The following is a 22,332-nucleotide window of genomic DNA, read 5'->3' on the forward strand; positions in this document are numbered from 1 at the left end:
CATAATTTATAATTGAGTAATTTCCATTTCCTCAAATTTTCTGTTACATTTATCAAAACCTAGCCTTAGTAGGAGCAACACAGACTGTTCAGGGGTTAAAAGCGTCCGACTTACGGACAACTCATATATACAAATGAACTGCCACAAAGGCTATTTTATTATAAATTCAGGTTAATCACAACAGGTTGTAATAACAAACGCACACACTACTTCATGATGTTCATAAAATCATTGCCCAGCTTCAGCATTTCGTCTGCTCAGAGTACAGTACAGTACTGTTTGTCGTCAGCATTTCGTCTGCTCAGAGTACAGTACAGTACTGTTTGTCGTCAGCATTTCGTCTGCTCAGAGTACAGTACAGTACTGTTTGTCGTCAGCATTTCGTCTGCTCAGAGTACAGTACAGTACTGTTTGTCGTCAGCATTTCGTCTGCTCAGAGTACAGTACAGTACTGTTTGTCGTCAGCATTTCATCTGCTCAGGGTACAGTACAGTACTGTATGGAGTTACTTTCATTATTATTATGATTAGGGCCTTGTCTACATGTACACGGGTATTTTCAAAAATGTAGCTTTTTCTATCCGCTTTGGTCTTTCATCCACATGGAAACAGTGTTTTATGTCACTGAGAACCCTGTCCACGGTTTTCAGTGTGGTCTTGGAGACAGGATTGTAACGTCAGATTGTGCACCGTTGTCTACTTAGTTTGATGTCAGCTAAGTATGTTACTCTAATGGCACAATGTGCAAGAAAACAATGCTGGTTTTAAACCTGCAAGAGAATCTAAGAGTAAACCTAGAGTACCTTCAACAGTATTCTGATATACTCCCTGAGCAAATACAGTATGATGGTTCTTAGCTTAATTAATGCTTGAATCAAGCATCCCAAAAGAGATCAGAGGAAATATATTTGATCTGAAGTTAATGTAGTATAAAACAATAATTTACCAAAATATGCTGCTATAAATTTGAATCCATATTGTCTTGAAAGGGCTTGACAAACCTTATACATCTTAGTAATCTAATATGAATCTGAATTGTGAAAAGAAGACGTCATAAAATTGCTGTATTGAACCCAGTTACAGTACAAGGACAACTTTTGATTGCAGAGTGTATTAGGAGCGATGCAGAAAAAGTACAAGGAGGGATCTTATTAAAACAGAAACAGTCCACATTTATTTTGTCAGGAGATTGCCCAAACCAAGCACGTTGAAATGATTAATAAACACAGAATGTACCTGCGTGGACAAATAAAAAAGGTGGCGATACGTAGAATCAATGGCCCCCACAGTAAAGCTGAACTTATTTAGCAATCAAACATTTTCAATTACGATACATACAGTGTTCTCTTTTGTGAAACCAACAATGGGGTCTTTGCTTGTAATGGTCATCTAATGAGAGAGAAATACAGTGTCCCTGATGTCCGTGAAACCAAACCGTTAATTACCTATTACACAATTACGGACTTCCGGAAAACTTCACATATTAACACACATACACACAGAAAAAAGTGATACATCTGGGAATAAAAACCAAAGGGACCATGTGCATCACAAAGGGAAACGCCTGCAGCTGACCCCTCCCTCGACACATGGAGGATTTACGCTGTCAGTCCAAGTCCTCCTGCCTCTGGTTCACTGTGCTGTTTGGACATCCGGAGAGTGAGAGGCAGGGAGCGCTGTGCAGTCCTTTGAAAAAAGCCTTACAGAAAGTCGCTTCAGCTATAGCAGGGCGCCCTTCACAAAGCCACAGACAAAGAGCAGGATGGCGCCTCCGTAGCCTGTAGCTGTCCTCGAACCTGCAGAAGAAGATGCGTATTTTCTTTAGGCCACCATGTTCAGTGGTTATGCTGCGTCGTCACAGAGCATTAAACACCCGCAGCACAAGAAGCTTGTAATATCCAAGAAGGTAAAACCAGAAACTGGCACATTATTGGCGAATTGGATATAATCTTTCCTTGAAGTAGATAACCTAGCCTTAATCAATGCAGTGAGCATGCAGTGATGTCACTGCCTCTCCAGCCAATCAGCTTGTCTGAAGCCTTACCGAGCAGCCTCTCTGAGGGTCAGCAGCTGAATCACTTCCTTCCAGTAAAAGGGCTAGCAGAACTGAATCATTTATTCACACTTCTCAGTCCAAAAGCACTTCAGGGAAATTACAAGATGTGATGTCATGCCAAGAAAATCGTTAACCTTTCTGCATGAGTAGAGCAAAAAATCACATTCTAAACAAGCTGAATAGGGCTTCTTAACAACTTCAAACTGTAACCTCTGCATCATCTGTGAATGCCTATGAACTGTCCACATGAGTAGTGCATGCATTCTGGCACATATACTGTATACGCTTTTGGTGACATTTTTAGTGTGTCATTTATGCATGTGCCCAGTGATGTACTGGAATCCAGTATGAACTGTCCACATGAGTAGTGCGTGCAATCTGTCACATATACTGTATATGCTTTTGGTGACATTTTTAGTGTGTGTCATTTATGCATGTTCCCAGTGATACACTGGAATCCAGTATGAACTATCCATATGAGTAGTGCGTGCAATCTGTCACATATACTGTTCAGTATATGCTTTTGGTGACATTTTTAGTGTGTCATTTATGCATGTGCCCAGTGATACACTGGAATCCAGTATGAAGTGTCCCCCATTTCCCAGACACGCCTCAAATAATTCCAACCCTGACTGAATATAAATATATGTGACAATGCCTATTGGTTCGTTGTTGTGAAAAACAGTGAAACATTATTCTCTAACTGCTTGTCTGAAGAAGAATGTAATTTTGAGAAACGAGTGGATATGGACTGAGCAGCAGGAAGGGGGCAGCAGCCCCCTACTGAAAATGATTAGTCCAAAACTGATTAGTGGCTGATTCTCAGCTTGGGAGCTGGCTACGATTACGCAGAAGGAAGAGGGTTAAACACGTCCGCCACTGGAGTGATTTCAGCACAATTTCTGCGGCAGAGACACTGATAGCAGAGACACATGGGCTGGCAGAAGCTACAATCGGAATGGAGAGCGACAGACAGACAGAGACGTCGTTCCAAATGACCGGGTATCATAACAAAGTGATGTGGCAGGGTGCTCCAGAGGGCATCGCACGGGGCACAACCGGCTGGCAAAAAGAGGATGGCAGAGCCTCAAATGTTTCGCTCGTAGTCTGGGAGAGAAAATAGGGAAGCAGTGGCCTTCGGGAACTTTCTGGAAGCGAGCTGGAGCGAAGCAGACTCCTGACACAACGCTGTCCAGTGCCAGCGGTAATGAATCAGACCAGGGTGCAAGTGAGAACCGCGGGAAGAGTGACGGCTTGGCAGAAATGCAACCAAAATGTCGCAACCACAGCAGAAATAATAATATCACAAGGATTTCTGCAAATGAATTAGGCTTAAAGGGCAAATGGGATAATATTACTTATACAAGAAACACTGGAATGTTAATGTGAATGGAAAATGTGGCATCAGACATAAAGCAATGCAAAAATGTCATAAGAATGGTAAGCATGTGAAACTGGCAGCTATATAGGAAATGTCACAATGATGTCATCATTACAGAAAGCATGTGACAATGTCAGACAAAAGAAACTCCATATGACTGTCATAACAATGGAAATCATGTTTCCGACATCAGGTATACAGGTATATAAGAAACCTGATCATACTGTCATATCAATGGAAAAAGGTGACAATGTCATATATATATATACACACACACACACACACACACACACATTTTAGTGATGTCATAACTGTGGTGCCCGGAAGACTAATCATATTTCAGCAACACTGTAACTGTGGAAAGTGTCAACAAGTATGACAGCAATACTTTAATAATGGGAAATGTCACAATGTGAGACAGATGAAAGTATTTCCTAACTACGGCAAATGTGTCATAGTATCACAAACATGGGAAACATTCCAATAATGCAGCAACAACAGAAAACATGTCATAACTTCAGAAATACAAGACACTCTGCAGTACTGTCGAAACAAACACATTGCGGCAATCAAAGTTACGGAATATCACTGGGGGGGGGCTAAAATCCTATTAGGCAGCAGTGCCAAATCAGAGCATTTGAATCTCATATAATAATTATAACTGAGATTAATTTCCACACTAGTTTAGATACTCATTTACATACAAGCACTGTTGAAATGTAGCTAATTAATCCGTGTGGATACTCAGGATTATCAGTATGCTGAAGAAGGGAACTCGGCCGTCCCTCGCCAGCACAGAAGCACGCCTTTCCAGTAACCCCCCCCGTAGCTGAATCCATACAGAGCTGCTCATTGAATGCCCGCTTTACGCCAAAATAATTATTATTAGTGCAGCGGAGTTCATCTATTTTGCATTAATTTTACTACCATCTTCTACCTCAGCAAGCGTATAATTATTGCAATGAGCTTGACCCTAATTTAACTAAAAGTTCAAGAATAATTGATTACAACAAATGAAGCCTTGCGTGTCGCGTCCATAATTAAATGGAAATGGAGGCAGGGGGTGATTCTGCGGAGCGGCAGCCGGGCGTGATTCTGCGGAGCGGCAGCCGGGCGTGATTCTGCGTGGCCTAAGGCAGGATGGCATAGAAGCCGCTTTGGCCGGCGGCGATCGCTCCCCCCGCAGCATGCAAACACTGGGGGGGGCGGCATGCATCACTCCAGCGCTTTCATAGCACCCCCGACAAGCAGATTTAAAATGGACATTTTAATCACTGTTCAGTTAAATGGCGTTGCTGTCGGTGAACCCGCAGTCTATTCACCATTTAAATGTACATTTCTTAAGTGCACTTACATAAATATGTCTTAACTATGCCGCCGCTCTGTTCTAATGTGTCGTCGACTCTTATAATGTATTTTACTTATGCTTTAATGCTGCACTTACTCGCAGTTCCTTACTGAGCTATATTACATAACTGTACCTCCAATCAGCACATCGACATTTTTTCAAAAGATAAGAATAGAGACGGTCTATGCTTTTGAGTTTGACCCCCCTTGTGCCCCCCCCCCCCCCCGAGTTTTTGCGGCCCCAAACAATCACTACATTGGGTGGAGGGGGGTTAAAGGAGCATGAGAGCCTTTGTCTTACAATGCTTTGCCCATGTAGTAATACAGGCAGAGTATTCTGCATGAAGTATATCGCTCATTCTGTTTTAAATGCAATGCTTTGCTCGTGTAGTAATACAGGCAGAGTATTCTGCATGGAGTATCTCTCTCATTCTGTTTTAAATGCAATGTTAAGTTTAAGGTTCTTGACCTCATTTTCTTGTTATATACAATATTACATAAACACTATATGGACAAAAGTATTGGGACACTTGGCACAGGAACTTTTATAATGTCCCATTCTAAATCCATAGCCATCGACATGGAGCTGGTCCCCCTTTGCAGTTATAACAGCTGCCACTCTTCTGTCCACAAGAATTTGAAGTGTGTCTACGGGAATTTTTGCCCCTTCATCCAGAAGAATATTTGTGAGGTCAGGCACTGATGTTCGACATGAAGGTCTGGCTCACAATCTCTGTTCTAGTTTATCCCAAAGGGTTTCAATGGGTTTGAGATCAGGGCTCTGTGCAGGAGAGTCAAACCCAACCAACTATGTTTTTAATGGACCTTGCTTTGTGCACTGGGGCACAGTCATGCTGTAACAGAAAGGGCCTTCCCCAAACTGTTCCCACAATGTTGGAAGCATAGAATTGTCCAAAATGTCTTGGTATGCTGAAGCATTAAGAGTTCCCTTCACTGGAACTAAGGGGCCAATCCCTGAAAACCAACACCATACTATTACCCCTCCTCCACCAAACTTTACAGCTGGCACAATGCAGTCAGGCAGGTAACGTTCTCCTGGCATCTCCCAAACCCAGCCTCGTCCATCAGACTGCCAGACAGAGAAGCGTGATTCATCACTCCACAGAACACATTTCCACTGCTCCAGAGTCCAGTGCCGGTGTGCTTTACCCCACTGCATCCGACACTTTGCATTATGCTTGGTGATGTGAGGCTTGCATGCAGCTGCTCAGCCATTGTTAGGTTAAGAGAGAGAATAACTGCCACCCATTTCCTGTCATGTTAAACTGATGCATTGCATGATGGATGCTGGAAAACCTTAACAAAAGCTTTCAGAGTTTAGCTCCACAGCAGTGTGGTATCCATTAAAACCCGGATAAGCGGATTTCTGTAATGTTATTATTCGGTACTCTCCCTAACCCCATTTTGTAATAATTGCTACTTTGCCCCCACTGACACTGGAAAATGGGGGTCTTCTGAGTGTTAAATGTGTGTCCTGCTCTTTAAACAAACTGTCCCAGTATTCAGTAGCTTATGTGTGAGATGCGGCCAAACCAATCCTGATTTGTTCATCCCGGAGCTCTTCCCTTCAGTTCGTAGGACATTCACATTTACAGACATATATCTGGCTGATGCTTTTGTCCAAGTGAGAAAAAGAGTGTGGAAGGTGATGTCTTCCCCGGTTCTGACTTCCAACTTTTGAGGTAAATGCAACGCAGCATTAATGAAAAATGCAGGGCCTTTAATAAGCTCATCTATTTAAATGCTACTGATTTTTTTAGGATTTATGAAAAAAAAATGCAAGGATACATGCGAGTTTATCTCTGATTTTCTCTCAGTTTCCGCCACATGATCTCAGTTGGTTCCTTTCCAACAGACATGTTTGAAAATCAAACGTAAAGAAACATGACACACATCTGGGTCAAATCCTCCATTTTGAAATACTCTTTAATTTTCTTATGGGTATTATCTTCACATTTATTTAGCAAGTTTATTTGCCCAAATTGACATACATTTGATAGAGTAGAGTCTGAGAGTAGAGTCTGAGAGTAGAGTCTGAGAGTAGAGTCTGAGAGTAGAGTCTGAGAGTAGAGTATGAGAGTAGAGTCTGAGAGTAGAGTCAGAGAGTAGAGTCTGAGAGTAGAGTCTGAGAGTAGAGTATGAGAGTAGGGTCAGAGAGTAGAGTCTGAGAGTAGAGTCTGAGAGTAGAGTCTGAGAGTAGAGTCAGAGAGTAGAGTCTGAGAGTAGAGTCTGAGAGTAGGGTCAGAGAGTAGAGTCTGAGAGTAGAGTCTGAGAGTAGAGTATGAGAGTAGGGTCAGAGAGTAGAGTCTGAGAGTAGAGTCTGAGAGTAGAGTATGAGAGTAGGGTCAGAGAGTAGAGTCTGAGAGTAGAGTCTGGGAGTAGAGTCTGAGAGTAGAGTCAGAGAGTAGGGTCAGAGAGTAGAGTCTGAGAGTAGAGTCAGAGAGTAGACTTAGGTTAAAGGAACTCATTCTGCCAACCATGGGATTTGAACCAATAACTGTCAGGTGACTGAGCCACCCATATTGCATTGGGAATCACTTTGAATTTCACATGCACTGAGGCTGTCAGGGGTGCTCCTACCTGCGCTGGGGTTGCGTGGCTGTGCTTTCACCTGAGACCTGGAGGTGGAAGGGGGGCGCTGATGCTGAGAGCTCTCCTGTGCCCCCCCCGCGCCGCTTCTCCGCGGCTTTTTGTCTGTCAAGTGCAGAGGCGACGTCTTCTTGGCGGCCGGGCTCTGCGGGCGCGAGCTGCTATTCACCTGCAGGAAGGCCTGCACCTTGTACTCCAGCAGCTCGCCGTAGTTGGCGTCCGTCACTCTGCACTCATACAAGCCCTCATCGCTCTTGCCCACTTTGGATATGTGCAGTTTGTGGGAGATGTCGTTCCCCTGGACCTTCACCGTCTGCAGGCATGCGAACAAGGCTGAGGTTTCTCACTTTGTCATTAGCAGGCAATCTATATCCTTTCTTATGCCAAACATCACATACCTGGTAATCTATGTCCTGTCTCATGCCAAAATCACATCCCTGGCAATCTGTGTCCTGTCTCATGCTAAAAATCACATCCCTGGCAATCTACATCCTGTCCCATGCCAAAAATCACATCCCTGGCATCACAAGGAAATCATAGTGCAGCTGGCATCCAGAAATTTCAGATGCCCAGCTGTTTGGTGGAGGACATTCTTGCAGAAGCTAGTGGAGATTCCCTGGGAAATTTGAGCTCTTCCTCTAGAGAATCATACCAATTAATTCAGCTAATTATGGCTTCCTGGCAACAATCAATGAATGACACGACTTCAATCTTTCAATTAAGATGTAACATTGTTAATAAAAATATTGGTTTTATATTGCTGTGCAGCTAGTAAAGTCAGAACAAAATGCATAGCCTCAGGTCATTCTCAGTGAAATAAGCTGTTATATTCTACGTGTTGCACTTATTAGATTCTGTTAACACTTTGTTCAACATACAGAAAGGCATAATGTTTCTGTAAATGCTTACGCTTATTTTCGTGCCTTCGTCATCTGGATCACTCCCTGGTAAAAAATCGGTCTGTAAAAAAACACACAAACAGAATTATGCACATTAATGTACTTAAATGGCACATTTTACAGAGCAGAGAAAATGCTCATTAATATTCATACCAGCAAATATTATGATTGCTGCAAAACCAATGATGACAGAATCCAAAAAGCATGCGCAGATATAAACAGGTGTGCGCGCACACACACACACACACAGCGGTATTCACACTCCCACTGAGGAGCCACGTCATGTGACCACCGTATTCACACAGCGGTAATCCCGCTGAGGAGCCACGTCATGTGACCACCGTATTCACACAGCGGTAATCCCGCTGAGGAGCCACGTCATGTGACCACCGTATTCACACAGCGGTAATCCCGCTGAGGAGCCACGTCATGTGACCACCGTATTCACACAGCGGTAATCCCGCTGAGGAGCCAAGTCATGTGACCACCGTATTCACACAGCGGTAATCCCACTGAGGAGCCACGTCATGTGACCACCGTATTCACACAGCGGTAATCCCACTGAGGAGCCACGTCATGTGACCACCGTATTCACACAGCGGTAATCCCACTGAGGAGCCACGTCATGTGACCACCGTATTCACACAGCGGTAATCCCGCTGAGGAGCCACGTCATGTGACCACCGTATTCACACAGCGGTAATCCCGCTGAGGAGCCACGTCATGTGACCACCGTATTCACACAGCGGTAATCCCGCTGAGGAGCCACGTCATGTGACCACCGTATTCACACAGCGGTAATCCCGCTGAGGAGCCACGTCATGTGACCACCGTATTCACACAGCGGTAATCCCGCTGAGGAGCCAAGTCATGTGACCACCGTATTCACACAGCGGTAATCCCGCTGAGGAGCCACGTCATGTGACCACCGTATTCACACAGCGGTAATCCCGCTGAGGAGCCACGTCATGTGACCACCGTATTCACACAGCGGTAATCCCGCTGAGGAGCCACGTCATGTGACCACCGTATTCACACAGCGGTAATCCCGCTGAGGAGCCACGTCATGTGACCACCGTATTCACACAGCGGTAATCCCGCTGAGGAGCCAAGTCATGTGACCACCGTATTCACACAGCGGTAATCCCGCTGAGGAGCCACGTCATGTGACCACCGTATTCACACAGCGGTAATCCCGCTGAGGAGCCACGTCATGTGACCACCGTATTCACACAGCGGTAATCCCGCTGAGGAGCCACGTCATGTGACCACCGTATTCACACAGCGGTAATCCCGCTGAGGAGCCAAGTCATGTGACCACCGTATTCACACAGCGGTAATCCCGCTGAGGAGCCACGTCATGTGACCACCGTATTCACACAGCGGTAATCCCGCTGAGGAGCCACGTCATGTGACCACCGTATTCACACAGCGGTAATCCCGCTGAGGAGCCACGTCATGTGACCACCGTATTCACACAGCGGTAATCCCGCTGAGGAGCCACGTCATGTGACCACCGTATTCACACAGCGGTAATCCCGCTGAGGAGCCACGTCATGTGACCACCGTATTCACACAGCGGTAATCCCGCTGAGGAGCCACGTCATGTGACCACCGTATTCACACAGCGGTAATCCCGCTGAGGATCTTATTTGCACTTGGAAAGTGCAAAGTCAAGACGTAACAGCCAGAGCCCCCTATTGGCTGTAAAAGTAAAACAGACAGTGGCAGCTGATGAAGTTTTAATTTAAAAATCTAAAAAAGAAATGTAACAGTTCTCTAGAGAAGATAGGAGCTCTGTGTATGGGATACTGCTGATGAAAGTATCTCTGATATATATATATGCTGATATATCTCATTATCGTCATTGGTTAGATTTATTTCATTAGTGATATTAATACCTGTGGGTCTGAATCAGCTTAGCCTTTGTCTCAAACAGAACTCCCAGCCAGTTCTATAAGAAAAATATGTATTCCATCAGGAATCATGTATTCTATGACAGGATAATAGTATTATTTTCGAGGAAAGCCCTCTGGCATTTTAGTCGCTAGAAGGTTAGGAGGGACAATCCATTAGGATAATCACTCATCAGCTATTTAGTCCTTCTGCGAGTTTTGTGAAAGACCACGCTCCAAGATCTCCAGACCATTACCAAGTTCAGGGACGCTAACTGGGATTAATTGCGAGTAGGGTAGCTGGCTACTGGAAGCTCTGATGTGTTTTAAACTGCAGCCTTCCCAGTTCACACTGAGTCCACATCACAAAGAAGGGTCGATTTCCCGGATGCTCAAGTAAAGGCCTCTTAAGTATCCATGCAAACACAGCAGCATGGGCGAGATTCACAGGAAGATAATAAAACTATAAGACACAAATGTTGAAGGGGCACTCAGTTACTAAGCAGAGAAGAAGACAGTGCAGCCAGTGTTCAAACTTACCTACAAATTCGACTGGAAGACAGACTTAAGGAACAGATCTCCTTCGTAACCTGGGCACTGGTCCATAAAACATCAGGCCATGTAAGTATTTTGCAGGGAATGAGTAGCAGAGAAAGCAGTATCTAATATTCCAAAGCAGGGGCGCTTTGAAGGGCGGGGGGCAGTCAGGGTAATTCCTAGGGCTGCTGAGTGACGGGGGCTCTAAAAATTAGAAACGTAGTTGGATAGATCTGGGCTGCAGGCCCAGTATAATATGCTCTGATGTGGCCCGAAAATAGCGGCACCCCTTTGTAGAAAGAAAAGAGGACAGACAGGCAGCCGATAACGAGAACCGGCGACGGGCAACGGAAACGCCTCATAAGCGCTGCTGTCAACGGGGAAAACAGCCAATCACAACGACCGGCGCCGGGCAACGGAAACCCCTCAAAAGCGCTGCTGTCAACGGGGAAAACAGCCAATCACAACGACCGGCGACGGGCAGCGGAAACGCCTCAAAAGCGCTGCTCTTAACGGGGAAAACAGCCAATCACGACGACCGGCGACGGGCAGCGGAAACGCCTCAAAAGCGCTGCTCTTAACGGGGAAAACAGCCAATCACGACGACCTGCGACGGGCAGCGGAAACGCCTCAAAAGCGCTGCTCTTAACGGGGAAAACAGCCAATCACGACGACCGGCGACGGGCAGCGGAAACGCCTCAAAAGCGCTGCTCTTAACGGGGAAAACAGCCAATCACGACGACCTGCGACGGGCAGCGGAAACGCCTCAAAAGCGCTGCTGTCAACGGGGAAAACAGCCAATCACGACGACCTGCGACGGGCAACGGAAACGCCTCAAAAGCGCTGCTGTCAACGGGGAAAACAGCCAATCACGACGACCGGCGACGTGCAACGGAAACGCCTCAAAAGCACTGCTGTTAACGGGGAAAACAGCCAATCACGACGACCTGCAATGGGCAGCGGAAACGCCTCAAAAGTGCTGCTCTTAACGGGGAAAACAGCCAATCACGACGACCTGCGACGGGCAACGGAAACGCCTCAAAAGCGCTGCTCTTAACGGGGAAAACAGCCAATCACGACGACCTGCGACGGGCAGCGGAAACGCCTCAAAAGCACTGCTGTTAACGGGGAAAACAGCCAATCACGACGACCGGCGACGTGCAACGGAAACGCCTCAAAAGCACTGCTGTTAACGGGGAAAACAGCCAATCACGACGACCTGCAATGGGCAGCGGAAACGCCTCAAAAGTGCTGCTCTTAACGGGGAAAACAGCCAATCACGACGACCTGCGACGGGCAACGGAAACGCCTCAAAAGCGCTGCTCTTAACGGGGAAAACAGCCAATCACGACGACCTGCGACGGGCAGCGGAAACGCCTCAAAAGCACTGCTGTTAACGGGGAAAACAGCCAATCACGACGACCTGCGACGGGCAGCGGAAACGCCTCAAAAGCACTGCTGTTAACGGGGAAAACAGCCAATCACGACGACCTGCGACGGGCAGCGGAAACGCCTCAAAAGCGCTGCTCTTAACGGGGAAAACAGCCAATCACGACGACCTGCGACGGGCATATTCAGGCTGGTCCCATATTCAGCTATGAGATGTTTGTTCCGCCATCTTCATTTGTCTTCTGTGGTTCTGTTGCATTATTTCTATTTGCACTTTTAAAACTGTTAAAACATATTTTCTTAAAATGACTGCCTGACACAAAAAGAACACAAAAACTGACAATTCTTCAAAATGGAGTTAAAGTGTAAATGTTTTGTTTTTTACTATTGACAATATTTTGCCAAAGTCAATAAATTATGCGAGGGCTGTTTTATATATTGAAATGTGCAGGTACACTGTATGTTTTAGACCTGTTTGGGATTATGATATATTCCAGGACAGTGGGAAATTTAATGATTGGTTGAAAATAATATAACACAGAGAGACACATATTACATTGTAAGGGATGATAATTTTCATATTAATATTGTGTTAGAAATATTCATGAGCACAGACAATGTTCATTGAAGTCTGATATGTCAAAAATAGAATATCCAGCAGGCCTTTGTAATAAGTTCCTTCACGCGGGGTGCAGTGTATGGCTTAATGCGCGAACATGTCATTGGTCTCATACCGCTATAATTTATTCATTTATACCAGCCAAATTGACTTTGTCTAGAGAAGCTCAGCAACTCCAGCCATCAGCAGTACAATTTTCTGTCTTTCAAACAGCGAGTGTCAGCCAGCCCCCGTCGCCGTGGATACGCAGCGGTGAGAGGCAAATCAGACCGAACACTTTCTAACACTTAGCTAACTGTCCGGGACAAATTGACTCTTGAAGCCATGAGATTAAAACTATATTATGCAGTGTTTTTATACAATGCAGCTCTGAAAAAAGATCAGCCAATTTCATTCAAACTCTGTTTCGTATTTCTCCCCTAAAAGTTGAAGTTGAACCCAAGAAATGATACTGAAATGATACCGTACTCTGTCAGGGACTCCTAACGTACATGGGAGGTAATCAGCCTGAAGCACTTTCCCAAGAGACGCTAAATCCACACAGACGTCACTGTGTGACACTGTCACTGTCCCCAGACGCTCACTCTCTGGGGAAGTGCTAACTGAAACGATCCCAGCACATCTGCTATGCACAAGTATGAGCACTAGTCCCATGAGAAGCATACAGATGACATTATGGGACTTTCTCGGGGGGGGGGGGGGGGACAGGAACAGCAAGACTATGTAGGGATGGGGCGATGAAGGAGGATTTAGGATTAACGAAAGAGTGGACAGGAACGAAAACAAAAGGCAGCTTTGGGGGAAGCACATGCAGTGCAAGACTCACCAAAACACATTAGGCTATAAGAGCTTGAGTTAAGTGCCCTGCCTGTCTGATTATTCCAACAAATCCATATCGTGAACAAAAAAGAACAAAGCAGAAACGCAATCCGGAGCACTCGAGCCATACTACTACTCGAGCCGCAGCACACCGTCAAAATCATCATCAAAACTCCTTCCAATGGATTTTCCAATAGCCAAATAGCCTATATGAAAAAATGAAGGGTAAAATATTCACATTGAACAGCCAAATGCCATTTGACTGACAAAATTCTGAGTCAGGTACAGCCCGATTATCCAGTACAAGGAAGCATTGTGCCTGCATCCAACCCAGACAGCACAGAACACAAGGCAGGGGACTTCTGTGGACAGGATGCCAGTCCACCACAGGGCACAGGGCAGGGGACACCCTGGACGGGATGCCAGTCCATCACAGGGTTTAGGACAGGGGACACCCTGGACGGGATGCCAGTCCATCACAGGTCACAGGGCAGGGGACACCCTGGATGGGATGCCAGTCCATCACAGGGCACAGGGCAGGGGACACCCTGGACGGGATGCCAGTCCATCGCAGGGCACAGGGCAGGGGACACCCTAGACGGGATGCCAGTCCATCACAGGGCACAGGGCAGGGGACACCCTGGACGGGATGCCAGTCCATCACAGGGCACAGGGCAGGGGACACCTAACTGCATGCATTTGCACTGTAGAAGGGAAGTCACAAAACATTGCAAGAACACAGAAAATCCACACACAGAATTGAACACCCATTACTGGACTTTTAAGGTCACAGGGCAGCCTAATATCCTATCACGCTCTTCTCATCTTTAAGTCATTCTCCTATGATTTCGGCTTTAGCATCAAATCAAGTTGCGGAGCGTAATGCTTGTTGATACATATCAATGCTTGTGGACATTGCTGTAGATTACACAGCCAAGTAGCCTGTTACCACTAGTTGGCTCTAACTGGCTGATTTTCTCAGCTGGATAAACAGACACACGTGTGCTTATCTGCCCTGCGACCTGGACCGCAGTAGCCTGCTGCCCCCCACATTCCAGGCCCTGACAGGAGCACAGCTCTGATGATGCGTATCTTGCATGCTTTTAGCATCTGCGGCCAGTTGAAGTGGAAGGACAACAGTCATATTACAATGGTGTGGGTTCAGGGCAAAATCCTCAAGAGGTTCAAGAGGAGCCTTTACCTCGGCATTGGGAAAGCCCTGGTAGTCTGTCACAATGGAAGTGAGAGGATCACAAGCACATTGGGGGGGGGTACAGTTACGGGGCTGAATGCTCGGGAACAGCAAAGAATGGAGAAAGAATCACACAGTTCTAATAACGGCAGCTACCCTACAACCTCTAAGGAGTGTTCCCTGAATGGGCGGCTATTCGGGGATCAGCTTCGTTCATAGGCGCAGTGCTGATCAGACGAGGGTCCACTGGGCTGTGGTCTTCTTGCCTCTCATCTGAATAGCCTCGTATTATATGGTCAAATTTTATTTTTAGAGAGTAGTACACCAATGATATACTGAGAATCCATGTCATCGTTTTGCTTCAAGACTTGGCTGTTGTACCAAAAATCTTACAATGCACCCAACCAGTGCTTCCCACTCCAGTCCTCATGGACCCATAGACAGAACATTTTTGATAGTAGAAGCTGGGAAGGGATGTGGACTGTCTGGCAGGGAGCTGGGAGGGAGTGAGAATAACGACTGCCAGAGCGTGAACCACACTCACCAGCCACAATCAGATGCAAAGTGCCTCGATGAGGCATGCACATGATTCTATTTTCTCCATATTTTGGGACCATCTGGACTGGCTTTTTAATTTTTTTTAAATCAGGGACACAGATGAGCCTGAAGGATATTAGATACACTGGTTGTTGCTCAACTGGAGCTCTTTAAGCACTTGGTGGGATGGGAGCTCACGTCACTGGTGTTTCGGGGGTTAATCTCATGCCATTCAGGTCATGCAGAGCTGCAATGGTCCCCCCTTGTCTAAATGGCACCCTGCCATCCCATAATAATGCCACCTATGTCGGCACAGCCCAGTGTACCGTGATGATCACAGCACCATTACCTCAGTGCATTACACCACAAATAAGAGAAGATGAGAGGGAACAAGATGTTGCCAAAAGGAAACATCACAATTCTAGCCGGAGCTCACAGAAGTTCCCTCACACTTCTGTGATGAAAATGCAGTGAAAAGAGATTCATGTAAAGCTTTTAGAAAATTTCAAAGATGGCCTGCAGCTGTTACAATGTCAGAATAAATGTCGTGAGCAGAAGTGCTCAGTAATACCAGCTGATGGTACCAAGCACCGGCAGGCGATTACCAGCTGATCATCTCACAACTGAAGATCAGCAAAGCCGGTCCTGTTCCTCCCTTCCCGTAATCACCTCGTCCTGTCTCTCAGTGTAGGACTGATCTTCCCGGTAACCGACCAACGCCTATGACCCGCCAACGTTTCTGGATTGCCCCTTCGATTTTGTCTGCACCCGGTTTATTCAATAAACCCGTCTACCTCCATGTTCTGGGGTCTGCCTCTTCCATTCTCGCTCCACATCACAGTTACCTACAACCAAACAGCTGCATGTGATTGAGTGGCCATTAAATAATGAATATACTAAAAACTCCACTAATAAAATAGCACAGAATAAATTAAAATGATCAGACAAGAAAGTATTTGATGGCACAGTCGCAACATTAAAAACCTGATTGGAATCTAAAACCAGTCTCTTATCACCAAAATTCACACAATGCCATCCTGAGTATTTAATTGAGAAAGTCCATTAGCCTTTGTGCTGGACTTAATGAGAACAGAATGAATGTCCCATTTTAAATTATGACTGTGGACACTGATCATTGACCCTGTTCAGCAATTACATGCCTCTTTCAGTGTTACGGTTTGCCACAGTTTTGCTGGAAGCTGAAGTGCAGCTCATGCTCCTAAACAGCTTGCACGTCTACCTGAACTTCACTGGAAGCTCAGCCCAGCTACACCTACGCCTAGTCACCTGCACAGCAGCTCACACGTCTACCTGAGCTTCACTGGAAGCCTGGAAGCTCAGCCCAGCTACACCTACGCCTAGTCACCTGCACAGCAGCTCACACGTCTACCTGAGCTTCACTGGAAGCTCAGCCCAGCTACACCTACTCATTCCTGAGTGGTCTTCTTAGGTTTTGTTATGTCGAAACAAAATCCTGTCTGAATTGTTACTTTCTGGACCTGAACTATCCACTTCTGTTCATACTGCAACTGTCATGATTAGTCAATTAATCTCAATTACTCGATTATTTAAGACCATCGATTTCAATTTTCCTAATCGATTGCTTGGCAATATGGTGGAAGAAAGATGGTGCATAGAGGATGAGGGTTTAAATAAAACGCAAAAGCATAATTTATGTGGAAGTACCTCACATTAAATGCGAATGAAAATGCAGTTTGTCAGTATTGCAAAGCAGAAGAGAGATTAGCCATAGATATGTGTGTTTAGTAGGCTAGCCTGTCTTTGTCATCACTTTGACTGAATTTAGTTTCTACGATTCCTCTATGTCAAAATTATGTGTGTACAAATATGTCAAAAATGTCATAAGAATTTTCCATATGGGAATATCCACAAAACTGCAAACTTCCTGGCTATAGAAGGCCCACATCCAACATTAAACCCCGTATATGGATTGATACAGGTCACCGTGTCCCCCCTGACCTCCAGCGGACCCCAGCCACATGCCCTGTGTCCCCCCCCCATGACCCTGCTTAGGATAAAAAGCCAGGTGGATGGGTGGCAGCCAGAATGCCGTAAAGATTGCTTCAGAATGCTGAATTTTGAATACTACACCAGTCCAACCACCTGGTTCCTCGTTATTGTCTTTCTTATAGCACTAAATGGCTTTTTATTGTTATTTTTAAACATTGTGCATGCTATTTCCTAGGTATTTCATTTATTAACATGTGATATTGTCATTTTCTGCCACACTAGTCATTTCAGACGGGGGAAACACAATCCCTCGTGGTGACGTGTCTGCATCTCGCCTGAACGGCCGTGACGGAAGCCTGAGAGTCGTTAGTGTGACAGACATGAGCAGCACGCTCCTGACAGGGAACACATCTGTCCCAGGGATCACATGCAGGGACCACAGGCACCAGGATTTATCCAAGGTCAGTCTCCAGCGGCAGGATTAGGACCACAGGAAGACAGGCACTAATGGATGTTTATTTATTCCTGCTGGTATTAATCCTAGATCATAGTCCTGTATATAAAATTCATATATTCCCTGATGATCGTTATGCCAAGACAACAATTATGTGTTGTGTTTGAAAAATTCAGGAGCAACAATATAGCTTAATAAACCGTCTCTGAGTCAGCACTCACTATTCAGTCTGCTTCTCTTCAGCCAAGAATCAGTCAGCCTAAGTCAGGTCTTAGGAATCAATGTCCGGAGTCACCAGACTTCTGCCAGCTTTCAGCACAGAGCATCTTAAACTGTATCCTAGCAGAACACTCACTTCAACTCCGCATCTTCACAACTTATTTGTAAGAAATGCATATATATATATTTATTTTGAATTTCCAGCGAAAATGCGTGAATCATTTCTTTGACTGGAGTCTCCTGGAGGCCGAACAGAATCTGGGCCGTTAAAAATAAGGCAGCAGTATTGAGCTGTGGAGAGAAACGGTAAAAGTTCAAATAAATCTATGCTGGAGCACATCCCACCCCCCCTTACGCACAGACGGCCCCCTCAGCAGCATTTCTGACACTGCAGAGATGCGACTTGGAAAAATCAATTTGACAGTTAGACAAGATGAACAGGAAGTCAGGACAGTGCCAGTGACGGAGCACCTGCCTGACGCGGGAGCGACCTGAAAAACCTGAGGTCAACGTGAAACGTGCTTTACGGGTGATTCGCCGTGCACATTCGACGTCCCTTCTGCGCGTTGGCGGTAACGGCGCTGGGTTGTGGCGGCATGCTTTACGGGTCATTCGCTGTGCACATTCAACGTCCCTTCTGCACGTTGGTGGTAACGGCGCTGGATTGTGGCGGCGTGCTTTACGGGTGATTCGCTGTGCACATTCGACATCCCTTCTGCGCTTTGGCGGTAACGGCGCTGGGTTGTGGCGGCATGCTTTACGGGTCATTCGCTGTGCACATTCGACGTCCCTTCTGCGCTTTGGCGGTAACGGCGCTGGGTTGTGGCGGCGTGCTTTACGGGTGATTCGCCGTGCACATTCGACGTCCCTTCTGCGCGTTGGCGGTAACGGCGCTGGGTTGTGGCGGCATGCTTTACGGGTCATTCGCTGTGCACATTCGACGTCCCTTCTGCGCGTTGGCGGTAACGGCGCTGGGTTGTGGCGGCGTGCTTTACGGGTCATTCGCTGTGCACATTCGACGTCCCTTCTGCGCGTTGGCGGTAACGGCGCTGGGTTGTGGCGGCATGCTTTACGGGTCATTCGCTGTGCACATTCGACGTCCCTTCTGCGCGTTGGCGGTAACGGCGCTGGATTGTGGCGGCATGCTTTACGGGTGATTCGCTGTGCACATTCGACGTCCCTTCTGCGCTTTGGCGGTAACGGCGCTGGGTTGTGGCGGCGTGCTTTACGGGTGATTCGCCGTGCACATTCGACATCCCTGCTCCTTTTCATCTAAGAAACATTCAGGGCTCCTGCCCCTGCGGCCCAAACATTCAGGTAATGTGTATCCAGAAGATTCCACCAGAGCAAACTGAAAATATGCCTTTCAGCTGCTTGGCTACACTAACAAAGGGTTAGTGTAGCAGCGCAGCATCTCAGCCCAGCTCCGGCGATCTGGGGCCCTTAGTAGCTCCTGATGGAATCACAGAAGTGAATGCGGTCAGGGATCCGTAAGCACCCTGTGCCACTCAGCTTTATGGGGTATGGTTAGGCTTAGGGTTTGGGTTAGGGTTAGGCTTAGGGTTTGGGTTAGGCTTAGGGTTAGGCTTAGGTCTCCGTTTGAGAGACAGCGAACAGGTGGACAGCTACTGCAGGATCTGCTCTCAGGACAATCAGCAACGGGTGTTAGTCCAATTACAACCTCGACTTCCCAGATCTTGTGATTGTCTTGTTTGTGAATCGATTCCCAACTTGAGTATCTACTGTTTGTTATGCAAGCATCTATTTGGAAGCACCTAAGACCAAGTTTTGGAGAAATACAATACGTGCCTTGACACACATACATACCCACTTATATATACTTTTGTATTGATGCTAGCTGCTTGGTAATTAAAGTAACACTAACATTAATGTACGACCGTGCCGCTCCTAGCCTGTTTTGCGCCCTAGGCAGTCGCCTATAGGATTGACCAGGCCTGTGGTACGACAAGGGAAACTAAGTGTTAAATAGTTCCTGGTCGTCTATGCTCTGTACTCCCTTCAGGAGTCATGCTTTTATGGATCAGCTATAAAAATTAACAAAGCACACCGTTCACTCCTGTAACTTACTGAATCATATACATTTGTGACATCACCCTGGCATGCTGCGTTATTCCCAATGATCTCAGAGTAAACAAGGTTGATGATTTTCTCACTGAGCATTTCAGCAAGCTAACAGATACATGACATGAAAGACTTTTTTCACGTTATGTATCAAATGAAAATATGACTATGAGGAAATGTAAAAATTTGCAAAGCAAAATGTCTATATTTTTCATTTGGCATTGACACCATGGATGTTGGTATATTTCTATGCTCTAAAGCAGCTTATGGGTCCTCTGTTATAAACATATTTAACATCCATTAATGTTTCCATTAGCTTCTGCTGAGTGATTTCAAAGGTTTTTCCAACTAGGATGACAACAAAAAAGCTGTAAACAAATTTTTTTTTTAATTCCTCCAATTTCATTAAAGCTGAAAAAGCTGATTATTCTGCTTTATAAATGTTAGATAAAGTATGCCATTTAACCCAGAGATCCTTTCACAGAGAGTTACAGAGGGTTTGACCAATACACACTAGGCTGCTGTTATTGTGTTGTGTTTTGTTCATATCGGATCAGCTCTGCGTGTAGCCTTTTAATGTACGTGTGCACATGTATGCAGTAATGTCCATCCATCCATCCATCCATTCATTTCCTGTACTCACTCTTCCTAAGCAGGGTCGTAGGGGTCTGGACCCTATCCTGGAAGACAAGGAATAACCCTGGATGGGGCACCAACCCCAACTTCTATTTTGAAATCATTTAAAGCAGCTTGACTTAGCGCTTGATCAGTGTGAAGCTCCCTTTGACAGCAACCAGGCCCCCTCCCCTTTAACTTCATTGGTAGGAGTATGACATTGGGGGGGGGGCGAGAGGGATGTGCAATGTGCATTGTGACATCACAATGGGCACACGTGCAATACTCATATGGTGAAAGGTTGTGATGTAAGAAAGATTTCACAGCGAACAGATGGACAGCTACTGAAGTCCCTGCTCACAGAAAATACCAGTAAAAGGTAACACACAAGGATAGAGTATTACCACTGTATACAGCCTAGGCTGCTGTTATTGTGTTGCAGTCTGTTCATATCAGATCTACTCCTTTTAGCCTTTATGTACGTGTGGACATGATGCAGTAAGAGTAAACATCCATCCATCCAACCATCCATTTCACGTACCCGCTTGTCTTAAGCAGGGTCACGGGGCTACACACAAGCAATAGTCACATTGTGAGAGGATGCAAAGCAAGAAAGAGTTTTAAATAATGAAGATTTCATCATTTAAAATTAGATTAGCACTGCGTAGGGTACAGTTTCACAACTAAACATAACTAAAAATAATAACTATTAATATGATAAAATGATTTTGTCTGATATTTGGGTACAATCTTTGTTAGGTATATGTCCCATCCTCACTCTCTGGCTACAGTCTGTTAGGTATATGTCCCATCCTTGCTCTCTGGCTACAGTCTGTTAGGTATATGTCCCATCCTTGCTCTCTGGCTACAATCTCTGTTAGGTATATGCCCTGTCCTCACTCTCTGGCTACAGTCTGTTAGGTATATGCTCCATCCTCGCAATCTGGCTACAATCTCTGATAGGTATATGCCCTGTCCTCACTCTCTGGCTACAGTCTGTTAGGTATATGTCCCATCCTTGCTCTCTGGCTACAATCTCTGTTAGGTATATGCCCTGTCCTCACTCTCTGGCTACAGTCTGTTAGGTATATGTCCCATCCTTGCTCTCTGGCTACAATCTCTGTTAGGTATATGCCCTGTCCTCACTCTCTGGCTACAGTCTGTTGGGTATATGTCCCATCCTTGCTCTCTGGCTACAATCTCTGTTAGGTATATGCCCTGTCCTCACTCTCTGGCTACAGTCTGTTAGGTATATGTCCCATCCTTGCTCTCTGGCTACAATCTCTGTTAGGTATATGCCCTGTCCTCACTCTCTGGCTACAGTCTGTTAGGTATATGTCCCATCCTTGCTCTCTGGCTACAATCTCTGTTAGGTATATGCCCTGTCCTCACTCTCTGGCTACACTCTGTTAGGTATATGTCCCATCCTCGCTCTCTGCATGCACAATGAATTGGTATCAGTAATGCAAAGATTCAAAATGAAAAATTAAGGAGCATGCTCTTATTTGTTTGTTTATTTGTTTTGGGAAGGGGGGGGGGGGGTCTGCCAATATAGGGGGACAACACATCCACCCCATCCCAAGGAAGGAACAGGCAGCCTGAAAACAGCATCACCAACAGGAAGGAAGGAATCAGGCAGCCTGAAAGCCGCATCACCAAATACAGGAAGGAAGGAAGGAAGGAAGGAAGGAAGGAAGAGGGCAGCCTGAAA

At 45.9% G+C, this 22,332-nt stretch overlaps 1 protein-coding gene across 2 annotated transcripts in view; it reads right to left on the minus strand.

Moving 5' to 3' along the window:
* Nucleotides 1-1,147: 1,147 nt before the first annotated feature.
* Nucleotides 1,148-22,332, minus strand: part of LOC111837778 (V-set and transmembrane domain-containing protein 2A-like) — a 28,397-nt gene continuing 7,212 nt past the window's right edge. For both annotated transcript variants that reach the window (XM_072711060.1, XM_072711059.1), the window contains 3 exons: nucleotides 8,303-8,353; nucleotides 7,385-7,706; nucleotides 1,148-1,795 (listed from right to left, as the gene is read on the minus strand). In XM_072711060.1, the coding sequence (XP_072567161.1) occupies nucleotides 1,719-1,795; nucleotides 7,385-7,706; nucleotides 8,303-8,353 (450 nt within the window). In that variant the 3' untranslated portion in view covers nucleotides 1,148-1,718. The remainder of the gene's footprint in view (nucleotides 1,796-7,384; nucleotides 7,707-8,302; nucleotides 8,354-22,332) is intronic.

Source organism: Paramormyrops kingsleyae, chromosome 4 (genome assembly GCF_048594095.1).
Source record: "Paramormyrops kingsleyae isolate MSU_618 chromosome 4, PKINGS_0.4, whole genome shotgun sequence".
Classification (NCBI taxonomy): domain Eukaryota; kingdom Metazoa; phylum Chordata; class Actinopteri; order Osteoglossiformes; family Mormyridae; genus Paramormyrops; species Paramormyrops kingsleyae.